We start from the raw sequence: 14,479 nt of genomic DNA on the forward strand, positions 1-14,479 counted from the left end.
TTAAAATGTTCATTGTTAAAATCTTTCAATGTTGTAGTTTTAGTGATGGAAAGTGAAGGCGGGAATACTAGTCAACAACCAATAGGTAACACAAGAGTCAGACATAATTGGATTGAACTTGAAGAGGAAACCTTGCTCATTATACTAGAAGAGATGGTGGTGGCTGGCAAAAAAGAAAAAGAGGAAAGAATGAGACATTCAAGTCGGACACTCACGAAGAAGTTTGTAAGAGGATGACGGATACTCAACAAAGTGCTCAAGGCAGTAAAGTCAATGGCACATGAAATTAGAGAAAATAGTTAAAAGTAAAAGTAGAAAAGTATATTTGCCTATAACAGTTGAAAAAGCAAGAGGAGCTATAGTTAGGAAGACTTAAGCTATTTCTAAAAACCAATTCTTCCAAACAAAAGGAGGAAAGGGTAACCACAAAAGAGCTATGATGTTGTAGAAGATGTGTCCTATATAAAAATCTGTTACAAGAAGAACCCTTTTAAACTACTCTTCCCAACACAATGAGATTTGAAAGCAGCTACCACTAGGGAGAATCCAAAGCTAGCTAAAGAGGAAAGCCAATAAATGGCTTACCAGATAAGAAAAAAACTAACTTTAGCCAGAGGTCCCTATGCAAAAAAAGCAGGAAAATATAGCAGAGTAATATAACAAAACTTGAAGTATAAAAGCAGTAGTAGCAACGACAAAATACAAAGTCCTAGTTTGAACTTTCTCCCAAAACCAACATATTCAAGAATATAGAGATGAAGATGATGCTCCGAAACATAATCCTCATTATCTACACTAGGACAAGTTTTAATCTTTTCAAACTTGGAAATCTGACTTTTAGCCATCTTTGACTTCCTTTTTTGAGACTTAGACATCACTAAGGAGAAAGCTGATTTTGGATCATGTGTTTTTTGAAGAAAATTTTGATCTGAAGTTGGGACTTCCTCAAGATTGTCTTCATTATCACCCTCAGAATTTAGAAAAGATCCTTAAATCATGTTGCATCAATGCTGACATATTATTAGCTTGGGAATCATGATTGATATCAATATGTTCTAGCTCAATGATTAGCTATTGGCCAATGCTATCAGGGTAGATAATAATAAACAATGAAATATTAGGGTACATAATAATAAATAGTGAAATAGGTTATAGCATTTAGTATTATGAACTCTTCATTGCAAAGATCCAACAAGTCAATTTCACGCCCAAAAATCCAAAGTCATGTTTGGCATCAAATTTCAAAAGTGAAATATACATTTAACAAATGCAACATAATCTACCATAGAAATTTGCTTAAACATATACACAAAGGCAGACTATGCAGAACCGAAGGACAAGCAATAAGAATCAACAAAGAGTGTATAGTGTTTAACCAATTCAACTTGATCTTCTTGTAAATATAATATTAAATATTATATTTGTTAAATATAATATTTAAATAACATTAATCATATTATTAAATATTGGGAAAAACCTATCTGTATTGTATTTATTACAATTTTTTTAAACATTATATCAGATAACATAAATTTTATTTGTATTTCTGTATTGATAAAAAAAATCACGGGGTAACCGAAGGGTTGTTTGGTAGCATCAATATTCACACGTTTGAAGCAGCAAATGCGTGCGTGGCGCTTGACCAAATGTCCAAATGCAATGCAACTCTTTTCTTCATTTCCACTCCACCTTCTACACACAACTCAAAACAAACACAACCCTGTCACTGATGCCATAAGTGCTTCCTCTCGTTTCCAACACTTTCTATTTCTAGGTTATCATAATAACTTTGCAGTGTTCCTTCGCACCTTTCAGACTCTCACGATTTAAAATCACCATTCACCACTTACTACGCACCGTTTCGATCCCGCGGACTCTTCGGGAGCTTCAAAGAGGAACGGAGCAGAGTTCGAAGTGCACACTCTAGCTAGCGCTTCTAGAAGGTTCGCGTTATAACTTTCCTAATACACTCTTCACGCTATTAATCACCGCACTGAAACACTTTTATCATCTTTACGCTTTTTTAGTTAGGGTTTCTTGTTACTCCCTTTATTCTTGCATTGTACGTGTTCGATGAAACTCCTGTTCCAACGTTTGTTCTTGTTTATTGGGAAAAACTCAAGTCCCGCATCGGCTAGGCTAGAGACCGTCAAGATACAATATACAAGCGAGGGACATCCCTCACCTTACAAACCAGTTTTGTAGGGTTAAGTTAGGACCAAATCAACATTCAAATATTGTTTTTGTCGTTGTAAAGTGTGAATACGTTCTCTTCTGTGCAGATTATGAAATATACTTTGCATTTTATGCGTTTGATGAAATTCCTGTTCCAAGTTCCAACGTTTATTTTTCTTTTTGTTGTTATAAAGTGTGAACTTGTTCTCGTCAACGGAAATTATGAAATTTACTTTGCATTTTACGCATTTGGTAAAATTCCTGTTCCAGCGTTTCTTCTTGTTTTAGTTATATAAAGTGTGAATACGTTCTGTACTTCGTTTCTGTGGAGATTATGATATTTACTTTGTGTTAATGTGGTCTCTGAATTTGTAATGTTGCAGATGTCACTTTATATTGGTAATCTGTCAGAACATTCTCAAAGAGATGATCTCGAGCGTGTTTTCCGTCGATTTGGGCATTGTAATGTTCAGCTGAAAAGAGATGGCTATGGCTTTGTAGTATTTGATTTCCCTCCCGATGCGGAAAAGGCTCTGAGAGCACTGAAAGGTAGAAATATATGTGGTGAACCGTTGACACTAACATGGTCCAATAAACAGCCTAGTACACATTTTTCTAGAATTCCTAGTGGTGGCAGAAGAAATGTGTATGAGTTACAACATGCGAGGAATCCTGAAAGAGTCGGGTATGTGAGAAGGAGATCTGGTTTCAGCGGGTGGTCGAATCAGAAGATGGGAAGGGGAAAATCTGTGGAAATGCCCAGTGAGGAGAGGGGATATCGTCATGATGATTTTAAAGATTATGTTGGGGAAGAAAAAAAATTTGGGGGAGACTTTCCCTATGAAGGCGGTGGAGTTGTTCCTAACAAGGAGGATGAGCCAGTTCATGACCCGTTAGTTGACAATGGGAATGGAAATGCTATAGAATTTGATCGTTATGAACCTTACCAGGGCAATGATAGGAAGCATGACAATGAAGATTATCATGTCGGTTACTCTGGTGGTTCTCCTGCAGCCCATTCCCTAGAGAATGTGAGCAGAGCCATTGGCGAGGATACCTCAAATCGTCCAAATGGGTCAAAATTCCAGCAAATTTGTTTTAGATGTGGTGATCCTGGTCATAAAATTCGAAATTGTCCAAAAGAACATACTTCACAGAGGAAATATAACAGGTTGGATGTTTGGCAGAATAATAGAATAGACAAGAAGCATAAAAGTGAAGATGTGAATAAATTTGAATCTGATTCCTTGGCAAAGCTGCAGTCAAATTTGGAGCCGTTGTCACTGAGGCACCAGAGAGATGGGAGGAGGTTGTCTGGTTCACGACATCACCATGCACCATGGAGAAATGAATCATTCCCGGGAGCAAGGGAAACTGATAGGCATAAAAAAAAGGAATATGTAGGAAAGAAACGAAGCAGAAATGACATAGAATTGCCTAAACAATCTAATGCAAAGATATCCAAGCGGTCAGTCTCATCCTCTTTGCTATCTGATTACTCTGCATCTCACTTTCTTTCAAATTCTCAGTCATCCAAGTCATTGCGTAGGTCTAGTTCCCATTCTAGATCAAGATCAGTGTCTTCTAGATCACATTCTTCATCATCAAAATCTCAGTATTGTAAAGGTAAAAGTTTGAATTCTAGGAGATCAAGCTCCCCTATGTCTCTGTGTCTATCACTCAATCAGACTTTATCATCATCTCCAAATAAAATACAGTTGAATTCAAAAGCCTCGTCCATTAATGGTACTGCTCTTGAATCTGTGGAGCATTTGGTTGCACAGGGACAACAAATTGGCAGTAAAATGGAATTGGATAATCTTCAATCCAAGGGTACAGGTGTTGCTGTAAATGGAAAAGCTGCAGTGTATACCACAGTGGTGGATGGTGTGGAAAAGGGCCAATTTGTACAGGAGGACAATCATGAAAATCATTTTATCTTAAAATCATCTGACAGAGTAACAGATTTAAACGAACCACTTGTTGGGAATTTATCTCCACCGATAGAAAAAGAGACAAAGGATATTGAGCATTCTGGAGCAATGATGTTGGATGATATTTCAACAGAAATTCAGAAGTCTGCTTCTGAAACTAATGTCAATCTCCATTCTAACCTTTCAACCATTGTATCCACAGAGGAGATTTGCATGGTTCTTAATACCTATGGCTTGGAACTTCCAAAAGACGATGAAAACAATTTAACAATTGATGCCTTATTTGGTTGTGCTCGGTTGTGGCCTTGGCATGTTGTTTATTACCGTAGGTTGAAGAAAGGCCCAATTTCAACTGAGAACTATGCCAGGCGGGTTGCTCAGAATCAGGAATTTGGCATTGTTGATAAGTATGTAAGAAGCAGTAGTGGATGGGGAGAGTTCAGTCTTGAGAATGCTTAATTGTTCATAGTGCCACAGGCGATGCCTCAGTGGTAGATTTATTCTCATAGGAGCTATGTATCTATGTTCTACGCTGTCTTTTCTGCATGGCTCTCAGTGGAATTCAGATGTGATTATATGGTAATCATTGTAAGGAAATTTGCTCAGCAGGTAATTATGCAAACCATACTATAACTCATCATATTGCTTTGCTTTTTTGTATTCTCCATGCAATTATAGTGCAGTGCCATCTTACAAATGATAACAATTATAACAATGGTAGTTTACCTAACATTTGAAACTTTGAATGATGGTAGAAATTCTGGAATGACAGGAATCTACACTGTTTTATTATTATTCGATTTGTTTTCTGTGCTCGCTCAAAAGAAGGGGGAGAAGGAGATCTTTTAACTTGTTTACTGCACTAATGAGTTCATTGGTGCAATATTATAGTGCTGATATGCTAGGGGTGGCAACTTGGAAGCATATGCACACAACAGGGTTGACATGGTACATTTGTAGTAGTATAGGATTTGGCATAGCTGAACATGCTATATAGTAAAAATTATTAATATGTATAATCATTCAATGACATATTATGAACGTGAAACTATAAAATCCTTAACAAGGTTATGAATTCATTTTAAAATTTTACAATCAGTCAATCATTAAAAAAATATTCTATTTTCCTGATCCTCTATATTCAATTTCTATCTATCTAGTTGGTTGTTGTCTTTCAATTATTGCCTGAACTGGTTATATTGGTTTTGCTCTCTGGTCTTGTAAGTTTATTAATTAATGGCGTGCTATATTTTGTAATTTGTATATGGCTTCCTCAAGGTTTGAATAATGAAAGACACACACACACTCTCTAAAGACAACAGAAGCATGTTTAGAGTTGAGACCCTTCTGGAAATAAAGACAACAGAACACAAGGCTACCCTGCCACTCTGAACACAACACAAAAAGAAACAAAAAATAAAGAAAACATAGCACAGATGCTGGAGAACAGAGACCTCTCTGACTAGCCAATAAGGTGAACAGAACATAAGCCAGACGAAAGTTGTTCTGTAGTGTGTTAAATGAGGCTTGACTAGGAACAACACCAGAGTGCTGTGGGCCAGCTGGGGAACACTGGAGAACTTGTTCCCTTGCCTGAAAGAAGTTTGTGAAAATAGATGTGATTTAGTATGATATTTGGTTAGTGGAGCTGATATAGGCGATGTGTGTAAAAGTGAGTGTTTTAGATATATTCTTTGGTTTTGGGGACAATTGACAGGTTGACCAAGACAGGTGGATATTGCAATAAAGCAAACCTAGAAAAGGAAATAGCAATGTTTAACTCTTGAAAAACAAATATAAAAAAGTCTTATTTATCATTTATAAATATTGCATAACAGCTTTGAAAGCTTTTAAAAACTAATGGTTAGGATGAGCAGAAAGAGTGAGAAGGTTGAGGGTTAGAGACTAGAAGAAGGATCACTGTGCCATTGTGAATGCTGTATAGGGAAGAGAACTATTGTGTTGTGAATGCTGTGAGGGGAAGATGGCCACTGTGCATGAAGTTTGCCAAGGATAAACGGGCTACAGGAACTTAATTAACCAGACCTTAGTTTTATGTTGGCCTACTTGAGGCAGAGTCCAAGCCATGTCTAGCCAAGTTGAAACTCCGTGCATTTGAAAATGGAGCTTAACACCACCTAAACTGGCTAAACATGTGCCTGTGTTGGTGGCACACTGGTGTTGAAAATGTGTCGAATAACAGTATGTCAAGCTTCTTACCAGGTTTATAGCACTTTTCAGTTTTATGTTAACATCATGTCTTGCCTTTAGCTTCATTATTGATGGATATTGAAATCACAATTAATGGATCAAGGTTCCCATGAGAAAGATTAAAATTGTTATACTATTACTTTGAGTAACAACTAGCCAAATCTCAATGTTCCCATGAGAAAGAGTTAAAATTGTTATTCTATGAGTACTTACTAGCCAAAAAATCAATGAAATTTGTCAATACCCTGATTGTTATGATACTGGAAATTCGGTTTTGCTACATTTCCATTTTTTTGAGTGGATGATGATAAAGTATAAACCATTTTGAATCTACTGTCCTTTTTTCGGCTGGGAGTCCTAGCAGAATCCATAGATTATGAGTTTTGTGTTCATAGAGTAGCCTCTTCTTAAGCCTGTTGCTGTGTCAAGATTGTAGAAAATCATAAAAGCAAAATAACAATATTGTAGAAAACCATGGTTGACGTTGTCAATAACATTCAAAGCACTGAGTTTTTCCAGTAACAAAGTGAAAGTATGTGTTATTCTTTCTTGTTCTACATCAAATGGTTAACACCTTTTATTGTCGCTTGTGATTCTGAAAGTCTCTTACTGAAATTTAGCCTTTCCTGAAATCTCCCAACTTTTTCTTGGAACCATATCTGATGATATTCACCTTTAATCACTGGATCAGTTGTGTTTGCCAGTTGCTGCATTTTGGATTTTCCTTCATATGAAAAAGTTATGGTCTTCATAAAACTAACTGTATATTGTTGCACTTAAGAAAATTTTCAATTGGATGGATGAATTTTAAGAACTTTTACTTTCTCTTCCAGGGTTGCACACGGGAGTGGAAGTAGAAAAGGACTTCTCTCTTCATTCTACGGTATGTAGAGAGAACAAATTGTGGAGGGACCATTTGACTTTTTGAAGAACTAGAGTAGAGTCTTCAACTCACTTTTGCAAGTAGATTGACTATGGATTTGGAATCTTGCCTGTCATAGTACCATCTAGTTGGAGAAAGAGAAACAAGTTTTCTTGTGCGGGGCAGCATGATGGTTTATGGGTTTACATGAATTAAAAACTGTCTATTGATCCCTGTAATAGAACGAACCTTTACGGTTGTTTATAACAGGAGAATCCAAATTATTGAGAGTTTGTTAGTTTTTACACCCTGGAAAATCAAAAGTTGATGCTAATATATGGAAATAGGCCGTGGGATAAATCTTCTAGTGCATGTTGCTGAGTTGAAACAAATACCCATGCTGAACAATGGTAGACTCTTAGGGGTTGGGTTCTCCGGAATAGCTTACCCCGAGGTCTCAAATTAAGTCATTGTCCGGGGCCTAAAACATTCTGTACTCCCATTATTGCTTCTTATTCTATTTCATTGCATTTCGGGAAGTCCAATTCAGATTGGACTTTTCAGAATGCAACGGGATGCAGGAAACAACATCACCCTTGTCTGGGTGGTTACTCTAAAGTCTAAACACCTAGTAGATTTTTTGGCCAAAATATGATTTCTTTTTATTCATATGATGTGTGCATTCAGCATTATTTTCATAAAATGTGATTGTTTTCCATCAGAACAATGTCAGATGGTAAAAATACCCTAGAAGACAGGGCGATGTAAAAATTGGATTTTTTGAAAATCCAAACCACTTTTATAAAAGCAGTTCAGTTAACCGACCACTTTTATAAAGTGGAGTGGTTCATTTTTTTTTTTTTTAATTTTAAATAGTTCATTTTTTTAGGTTTGGTTCAATTCAATTATCCATTTTTTATCTATATATAGAACGGTTTTCTAAGGAATTGAATCGAATTAAATCTCTTTTTTAAAATGGTTTGGTTAATCATACTGTTTTCATCATGGTTCAGTTCAGTTTTTTTTCTTCTTCAAAACGGTTTATTTTTTCAAAGTGGACTAGTTTTGGATCGGATCAGTTCAGTTCTTTTTTTTTTTCACACTCCTACAAGCATATGTTTAGTTTACTTGTTTGGATAAGTTTATCTAGAAGCAGGATGATGAAATAAGAAAAAAAATGAAATAAATTCTTTTATAAGCTAAACTGATTTAATCATTAGTTAACATGTAGATGTCTGTTCATTTTCTAAAAAAATTATGAGAGAGCTTTTAGAAATTAGTTAAGGTTAGTTAATGGAGTATTTATTTTAATTTAAGGAGAAATTCATTTTATTTTATTATTTTTTTTCTTCTAAAAGTGATTCTAGAGAAACTTATTCAAACATGACTTTATTATATAACCAAAGTTTGATTCCTTTGTGTATCGAAAATGTTTTGTTGAGAGATAAGTTTATTTTAAGTGATGTATGACTTGCAAATAAATAATCTCCAGCAGGAAGTATATTCTTTGTTCCAGAAAAAAAAAATCTGAACACTTAATGCTAACGGATAAGCCTTCGTATGCAATATTAACTCCCTTGAAATTTAAATCTACAATTTACTTTCATCCCTAATAAATATGCTGTGTCATATATTCTGATCGTTGAAGAGATATCTTGTTTGTATCCTGGTAAAATATGGGCATGCATTTATGAGAATTTAAGAAACATTTAGTGAGCTTTTATGTATGCAGGTTGGCTGTGTCATGGAGAAAACGGTGTTGCTTATCCTTATAGATTTTCCGATTGACCCGGTAGAGTAGCTATTCTCATTCTATTTTGAGGACGGTGGGTTTTGGATTAATGATAAACTCAGTTGCAGATGTTTCATCATTGTGTAAATATTGATAATGATTGCTGGTCAATGGGCAACACTAGGGGGAAGTAGGAATCGGGAACTGAATATAACAAAAGAAAAAAATAAAATAAAGGAAAATGCATCCATACTGGTTAACTATTATTTTTATTAACATGATATATTGTACAAGACAACGAGCTGTTTTATTTTTTACCATTTGGAGTAATATTTTTTTTTTAAAATTATCAAATGAAGATATTTTTTAAATTAATTTTCATTTATGGGTAAGTAGTAAAAGTAGTCATGACTTTGTAACACAAGTCAATCTTTACGAGAAAAAGAGTTATGTACTTATACTATAAAAAGTTTTACTCAATTATTCAATTACAATTCATTTTGTATGATAAATTTGTTGACTTTTAAAATAATTATCTTAAAATAATTTAAATGATAATTTATAATTGGATGACAATGTAAAAATATTTTATAATGTCAGGACATAAATATTAAACTCAATCTTTATATGACTTCTAAATTAATTTCCAAAATGTTCGATTGAGAAGTGATATAAACATTTTTTGCTTCTATTTATAAAGTTATAACTTCTTTTACGACTTAACCCTAAATGAGAATTAATTAACAAAAAACCTCCAAATGGTAAATAAGCCAACATAAAGCATGGATACGTGAACATGTGCTAAAAGTGTGTTTGCCATCTGAATTGTGAATTAGGGATAATTATATAGAGACTAACAAAAAATAATAAGTAATATTTGTTGGAAAAAAAATATAGATTGAAAACTTAAGTGAATAATAAAATGAGAAAAGACTGCATTGATAATATAAAATAATTTTATATTATCATTTAATCATAAACCTCTGTTGATATGATTTTTATAAAAATATCATAAAAATTAATAAACTTTTCGTATATTATAAGTTGTGATTAGATGACAATGTAAAATTATTTTATACTATCATCTAATAAATTAGTAGAGTTTATGCATTGGTAAGTATCATAAAGAGTGCATTCTTTTTCATTTAGTTCTGTTGAAAAGTTGATAAAAAATGATTATTTATTTAAAATATTATTAATATATTAGTGTGTGTTTGAATTTTTGTTGCTTCAAACTAGTTCAGAATAGTTATAAGTGACTAAGTATAACTTTTATGTTTTTTTTTTCTTTTTTAAAAATGTTGATGTGAAAAATCTAGTATACGTGTGTCACCCAAACACACAATTAATCAAATGCAAATGCATGGTAAAAGAACAAATAATAATAGATAAATGTATTGAAGTTTCTTGCGGATATCAATTACCACCTATCCTGTTACGACTTATGAAGTAGGATGTGGTCCGGCATGTGGTCTTCCAATTCACTCAATTGATTATCCTTCTCTTCCAAACCTACGATTTCTTTTTTCTTATACTACAAACATACATATGACTTTCCTTCATGCTGTTGTTCTCATTATACATTTATACTTGTGGATGATATATATATATATATATATATATATTGAAAGCATTCAATACTTATTATCAAATAAGTAGGCAAATTAATAAGACTTTCTAAAAGGATTTAAAATTATTGTTAGTTTATATTAGTGAATCACACACACATGTATTTTTATATCAACATGGTGTGGTATCATTGATAAATAGTCATGTCTTTTAAGCATGTGATTCGTGACATATGTTTGCATGGAATAACATTTGTTGAGAGGTTTCAATTCTTATATGAATTTTTATACTTTAAAGGATTAGTCTTTGACTCTTGTAGGATATCATAAGTAACAAAAGAAAATGTATTGTTATTGATTGTGGAGATCAAATTTTCCGTTGAACATTTAAAATGATTTGACTTGATGAGGTAATTATTTATTAAGCATAGTCTCTAGGCAAACAGACTATCTCAATAATTTCTCTTAATCACTCATTAAAACACCATGACTGGTAAACCACATCACATCCTATCAGTTAACAGGTAGACCTATTAAATAAGTCCAACGTAGCATAGTAAGACATGGTCACTCAAATATTGATCCTTGACACTCAAAAAACAGAGAATTTTCTAGCTAGCAAGAACAATTAATATTTGAAAACTATAGAAAATTCTAAGATTAACATATACTTCAATGAGATTCAATTTTTTCCCCTTTCGTTCTTGTTGGCACTTTTGTCTATTGATGTTTAATTGTCAATGTTTTGAGTTGTTAATATTTAACTAGATGCTGAATTAGAGACAAGAAAATGATATAAAAGCTGATAAAATTATAATAATTGATAACATAAAGTAATTTCATATTCATAACAAGTCAAAATAAAAATGGTCTTACTCATTTATGAATCAAATTAGAAATTCAATGATAGATAATCGAAATACCATGAAATTCACTCTCTTATTTTATATAATCAGATACATTAGTTACTAATGATCCATATTGATGGGAGAAAGTGACTAACCTAATATTTAAGATAGTCAACTTAGTGAGACAACCATTTATTAAGCATCACATCCCTAACATGCAGTGTTACTTACACTCAACTCTTTTGTGATTTCCTTACTAGGTAGAGGAGATAAAGCTCAAAAGTAGAGTGCAAGTAGCACAAATCATAAAAAAAGGTTTAGAAAAAAGATTGAAAAATAATATAAACTAAATACCCTAAAAAGGAGATTCCTTGTTTAAATGCTAACCTATCCTACTTGCAACACAAAATGCAGAAATCGCAAGGTAGCATAGCACTTTGTCCCCTCCTTATGGGATATTGTTTTCATTAAGAAAATGAATCAAAGTGCTGCTTTTGCATTTGGGGCACTTGAGGTCACCCTCATTGATCATCACATACATAAGGCAATGAGGGCACCCTACTAGCACAATGGAAATGGCTTCAGAGATGTTGGAGTATCCGTGATTGTTGTTGTTGTTGTTGTTGTCATCTTGGTTGAGCTCAGTGGACAAACATGAGTATGATGATGATGTTAGTGACACTATTGCTGATCGAGCCGAAGACTCAAGTCCTTGGTTAACAATCGTTGGTGGCGGTAGGTTCAGATTCAAGTCAAGTTTTAGACCGCTTCCATTTCTGCCACTCATGGTTGTACCTTTTTTTGTGAAGTATGTTACTTGTTTTGACTAATTAAACTATTAAACAAAAGAAGCACAAAAGAAATTCAATTAAGAAAAAAGAGCAAGATGAGTATCATGTACCTTAAAAGGCTTGGAAGAGCAAGGTTTGGCTAAAAGTAATTCAAGGTTTTGAGGAGAAAATGAGTGAGGAGAATGGTTTAGAGAAGGATGGCATAACAAGCCCAACACTAACCAATTGATCCATGTTGAGGAGTTAGACCTTAGGCCATTTTAATAGTAGAAAACCGAAGGGGTGATTTAATGCATATATTTTTTTAGAATAAAATTTATTTTCCATTCTTCTCATTGCCATTTCTATCGGTTGGACAATTAATTGTCAATGTTTTTTTATTATTAATTTTTCAATATTTCACTAGGGGTTGAAATAAAGACAAGAAAATGAGATAAGCTAATTGGAGTACCATGTAATTTACTATCTTATTTTTGCATAATAATGTAATCAGTTTTATATTATTTATTAATAATTCGCATTGATTGATGAAAGCAAATTTTCCCTTGAGTATTTAAGATGGATTGACCAAACAAGGCAAATATTTATTAAGCATAACCTTCGGGTAAACAAATGACCTCATTAACTTCTTTTAATCACTCGTTAAGACATCATGACTGTTAGGGGTGGGTAAACGGACTTAGGTCCATGGATTGGCCCACGAAGCCCGCAGGATCCGGAAGTTGGCCCGCAAACTCGCAAGCACCAGTTAAACCCAACCTAAACCTAATTAATCTTAAAAGTCCAGTCCAAAATTTCTTTGCATTTATATTGAAAATTTATTTGGTTGTGTTAAAACTTTTGTAATTAAGTATTTGTTAGAGATTTATTAAGACTTTTTAATATATATATATATATATATATATATATATATATATATATATATAATTGAGTGTAATTGACTATTTTTTTAAGAGAAAAAAATATATTTATTTTAAAATTGCATTTTTTATAAAAAAAAAATAGGCTCGCGGACCAGCTCGCTTGACTTGTGGTGTCCGCGGGACAGGAGCATATCAATGTTTTAAATCCATGTAAGAGTGCGGAACGGGATGATCCGGTCCACTGCCAATGCGAACTTACATGGACGGACCTTACGTGGGACGGGCTGACCCGCTTACCCACCCCTAATGACTGGGATATAATATCATATCCTATCGGTTACTAGATATACCTATTAAATGAGTCTGAGGTAGCATAGTAAGACATGTTCATTTAAATATTGCTCCTTCACACTCAAAATACTTAGAATGTTCTAGCTAGCAAAAATAATTAATTTTTGAAAATTAAAGAAAATTTAATATTAACATATATTTTGATGATATTCAACTTTTTTCCTTTTTTCTTTTTGCCACTTTTTCCTATTAATGATTAGTTCTCAATGTTGTTTTATTAAGTTATTAGTATATAACTAAAGCTTGAATTAGAGACAAGAAAATGATATAAAAGCTAAAAAGTTACAATTATTGATTATGTAAAATATATTTTCATATTCATAATAAGTATTAAAAAAATGGTCTTACTCATTTGTAAATCAAATAAAAATTTCTATGATAGATAATCAAGATACCTTGCGATTTATTCTTTTATTTGCATAATTCAACAATACTTCTAGGAGAAGAAAATAAGAAAAAAAAATGAAATGAATTTCTTCATAAACTAATTTGTGATAATTCTCTAATATAACTTCTCTAAAAGGTGAAAGAGCTTCTACAAATTAGCACATGCATAAGTGAATATGAACTTATGAAAAAATTCATTTCATATTTTTTTTCTTCTTATTTTTATATCTTAGAAGTACTTCTGGATAAGCTTACTCAAACAAATCCTTATCATGTTTACATCGTTTATTAATGTTTTGTAGTAATAAGTAAACTCAGTGGTTGACAATGATAAATGAAGGCGAATTTGGGAAGGCCTTGCAAGACCTTGGAGTGCCAAAGACAATGGCTAGATAAGCTAGATTGCATAAAGGCTTGAAAGCAAGGTTATCAAACTCGAGAGTTTACTTAAACTCGTGAGAATTTCATAGACTCGATTTGTAGACTCGTAAGAGTCCACTTCATATAAAAATAATAACAAAATGTCTACAAATAACATACCAATTAAACATTTCAACAATATAATAAAGTAAACTAGTAAATCATAAATTTCATACTACTTAAATAATCAAGTCTAGTAATGCATCACTACTAGATAATAACTTGCTTATAATAGTGGTAGATCATTCCCATAGAGGATTTGATGTTATTAAAGAACAAGGGTTTAATATTATTAAAGGTAAGAATTTTTTTATTTGAGAACAACACACTAAATGAA

The 14,479-nt window shown here is 33.0% G+C and overlaps 2 protein-coding genes across 3 annotated transcripts; one reads left to right on the forward strand and one right to left on the reverse strand.

The window, feature by feature from the left end:
- The first annotated feature begins 1,636 nt into the window (after positions 1–1,636).
- On the forward strand, positions 1,637–7,542 carry LOC102665548 (serine/arginine-rich splicing factor 4). 2 transcript variants are annotated; one of them, XM_006575233.4, is made up of 4 exons: positions 1,649–1,943; positions 2,559–3,643; positions 3,725–4,718; positions 7,154–7,542. In XM_006575233.4, the coding sequence occupies exons 2-3, from the start codon at positions 2,559–2,561 to the stop codon at positions 4,566–4,568; spliced, it is 1,929 nt and encodes a 642-aa protein (XP_006575296.1). In that variant the 5' UTR covers positions 1,649–1,943; the 3' UTR covers positions 4,569–4,718; positions 7,154–7,542. The 2 variants fall into 2 exon arrangements, with proteins under 2 accessions (XP_006575295.1, XP_006575296.1); XM_006575232.3 differs by having other exon boundaries at positions 1,637–1,943; positions 2,559–4,718.
- Positions 7,543–11,778: 4,236 nt separating this feature from the next.
- On the reverse strand, positions 11,779–12,117 carry LOC106797939 (protein GL2-INTERACTING REPRESSOR 1). Its single transcript, XM_026127339.1, has one exon. The coding sequence runs from the start codon at positions 12,115–12,117 to the stop codon at positions 11,779–11,781; it is 339 nt and encodes a 112-aa protein (XP_025983124.1).
- Between the last annotated feature and the right edge of the window lie 2,362 nt (positions 12,118–14,479).

The sequence above is a fragment of the Glycine max genome, chromosome 2, assembly GCF_000004515.6.
Source record: "Glycine max cultivar Williams 82 chromosome 2, Glycine_max_v4.0, whole genome shotgun sequence".
Classification (NCBI taxonomy): Eukaryota; Viridiplantae; Streptophyta; class Magnoliopsida; order Fabales; family Fabaceae; genus Glycine; species Glycine max.

Excerpts from the sequence above, each read along its gene's own strand:
- LOC102665548 (XM_006575232.3), top strand. The coding sequence starts at position 2,559 with ATGTCACTTTATATTGGTAATCTGTCAGAACATTCTCAAAGAGATGAT.
- LOC106797939 (XM_026127339.1), bottom strand. The coding sequence starts at position 12,117 with ATGAGTGGCAGAAATGGAAGCGGTCTAAAACTTGACTTGAATCTGAAC.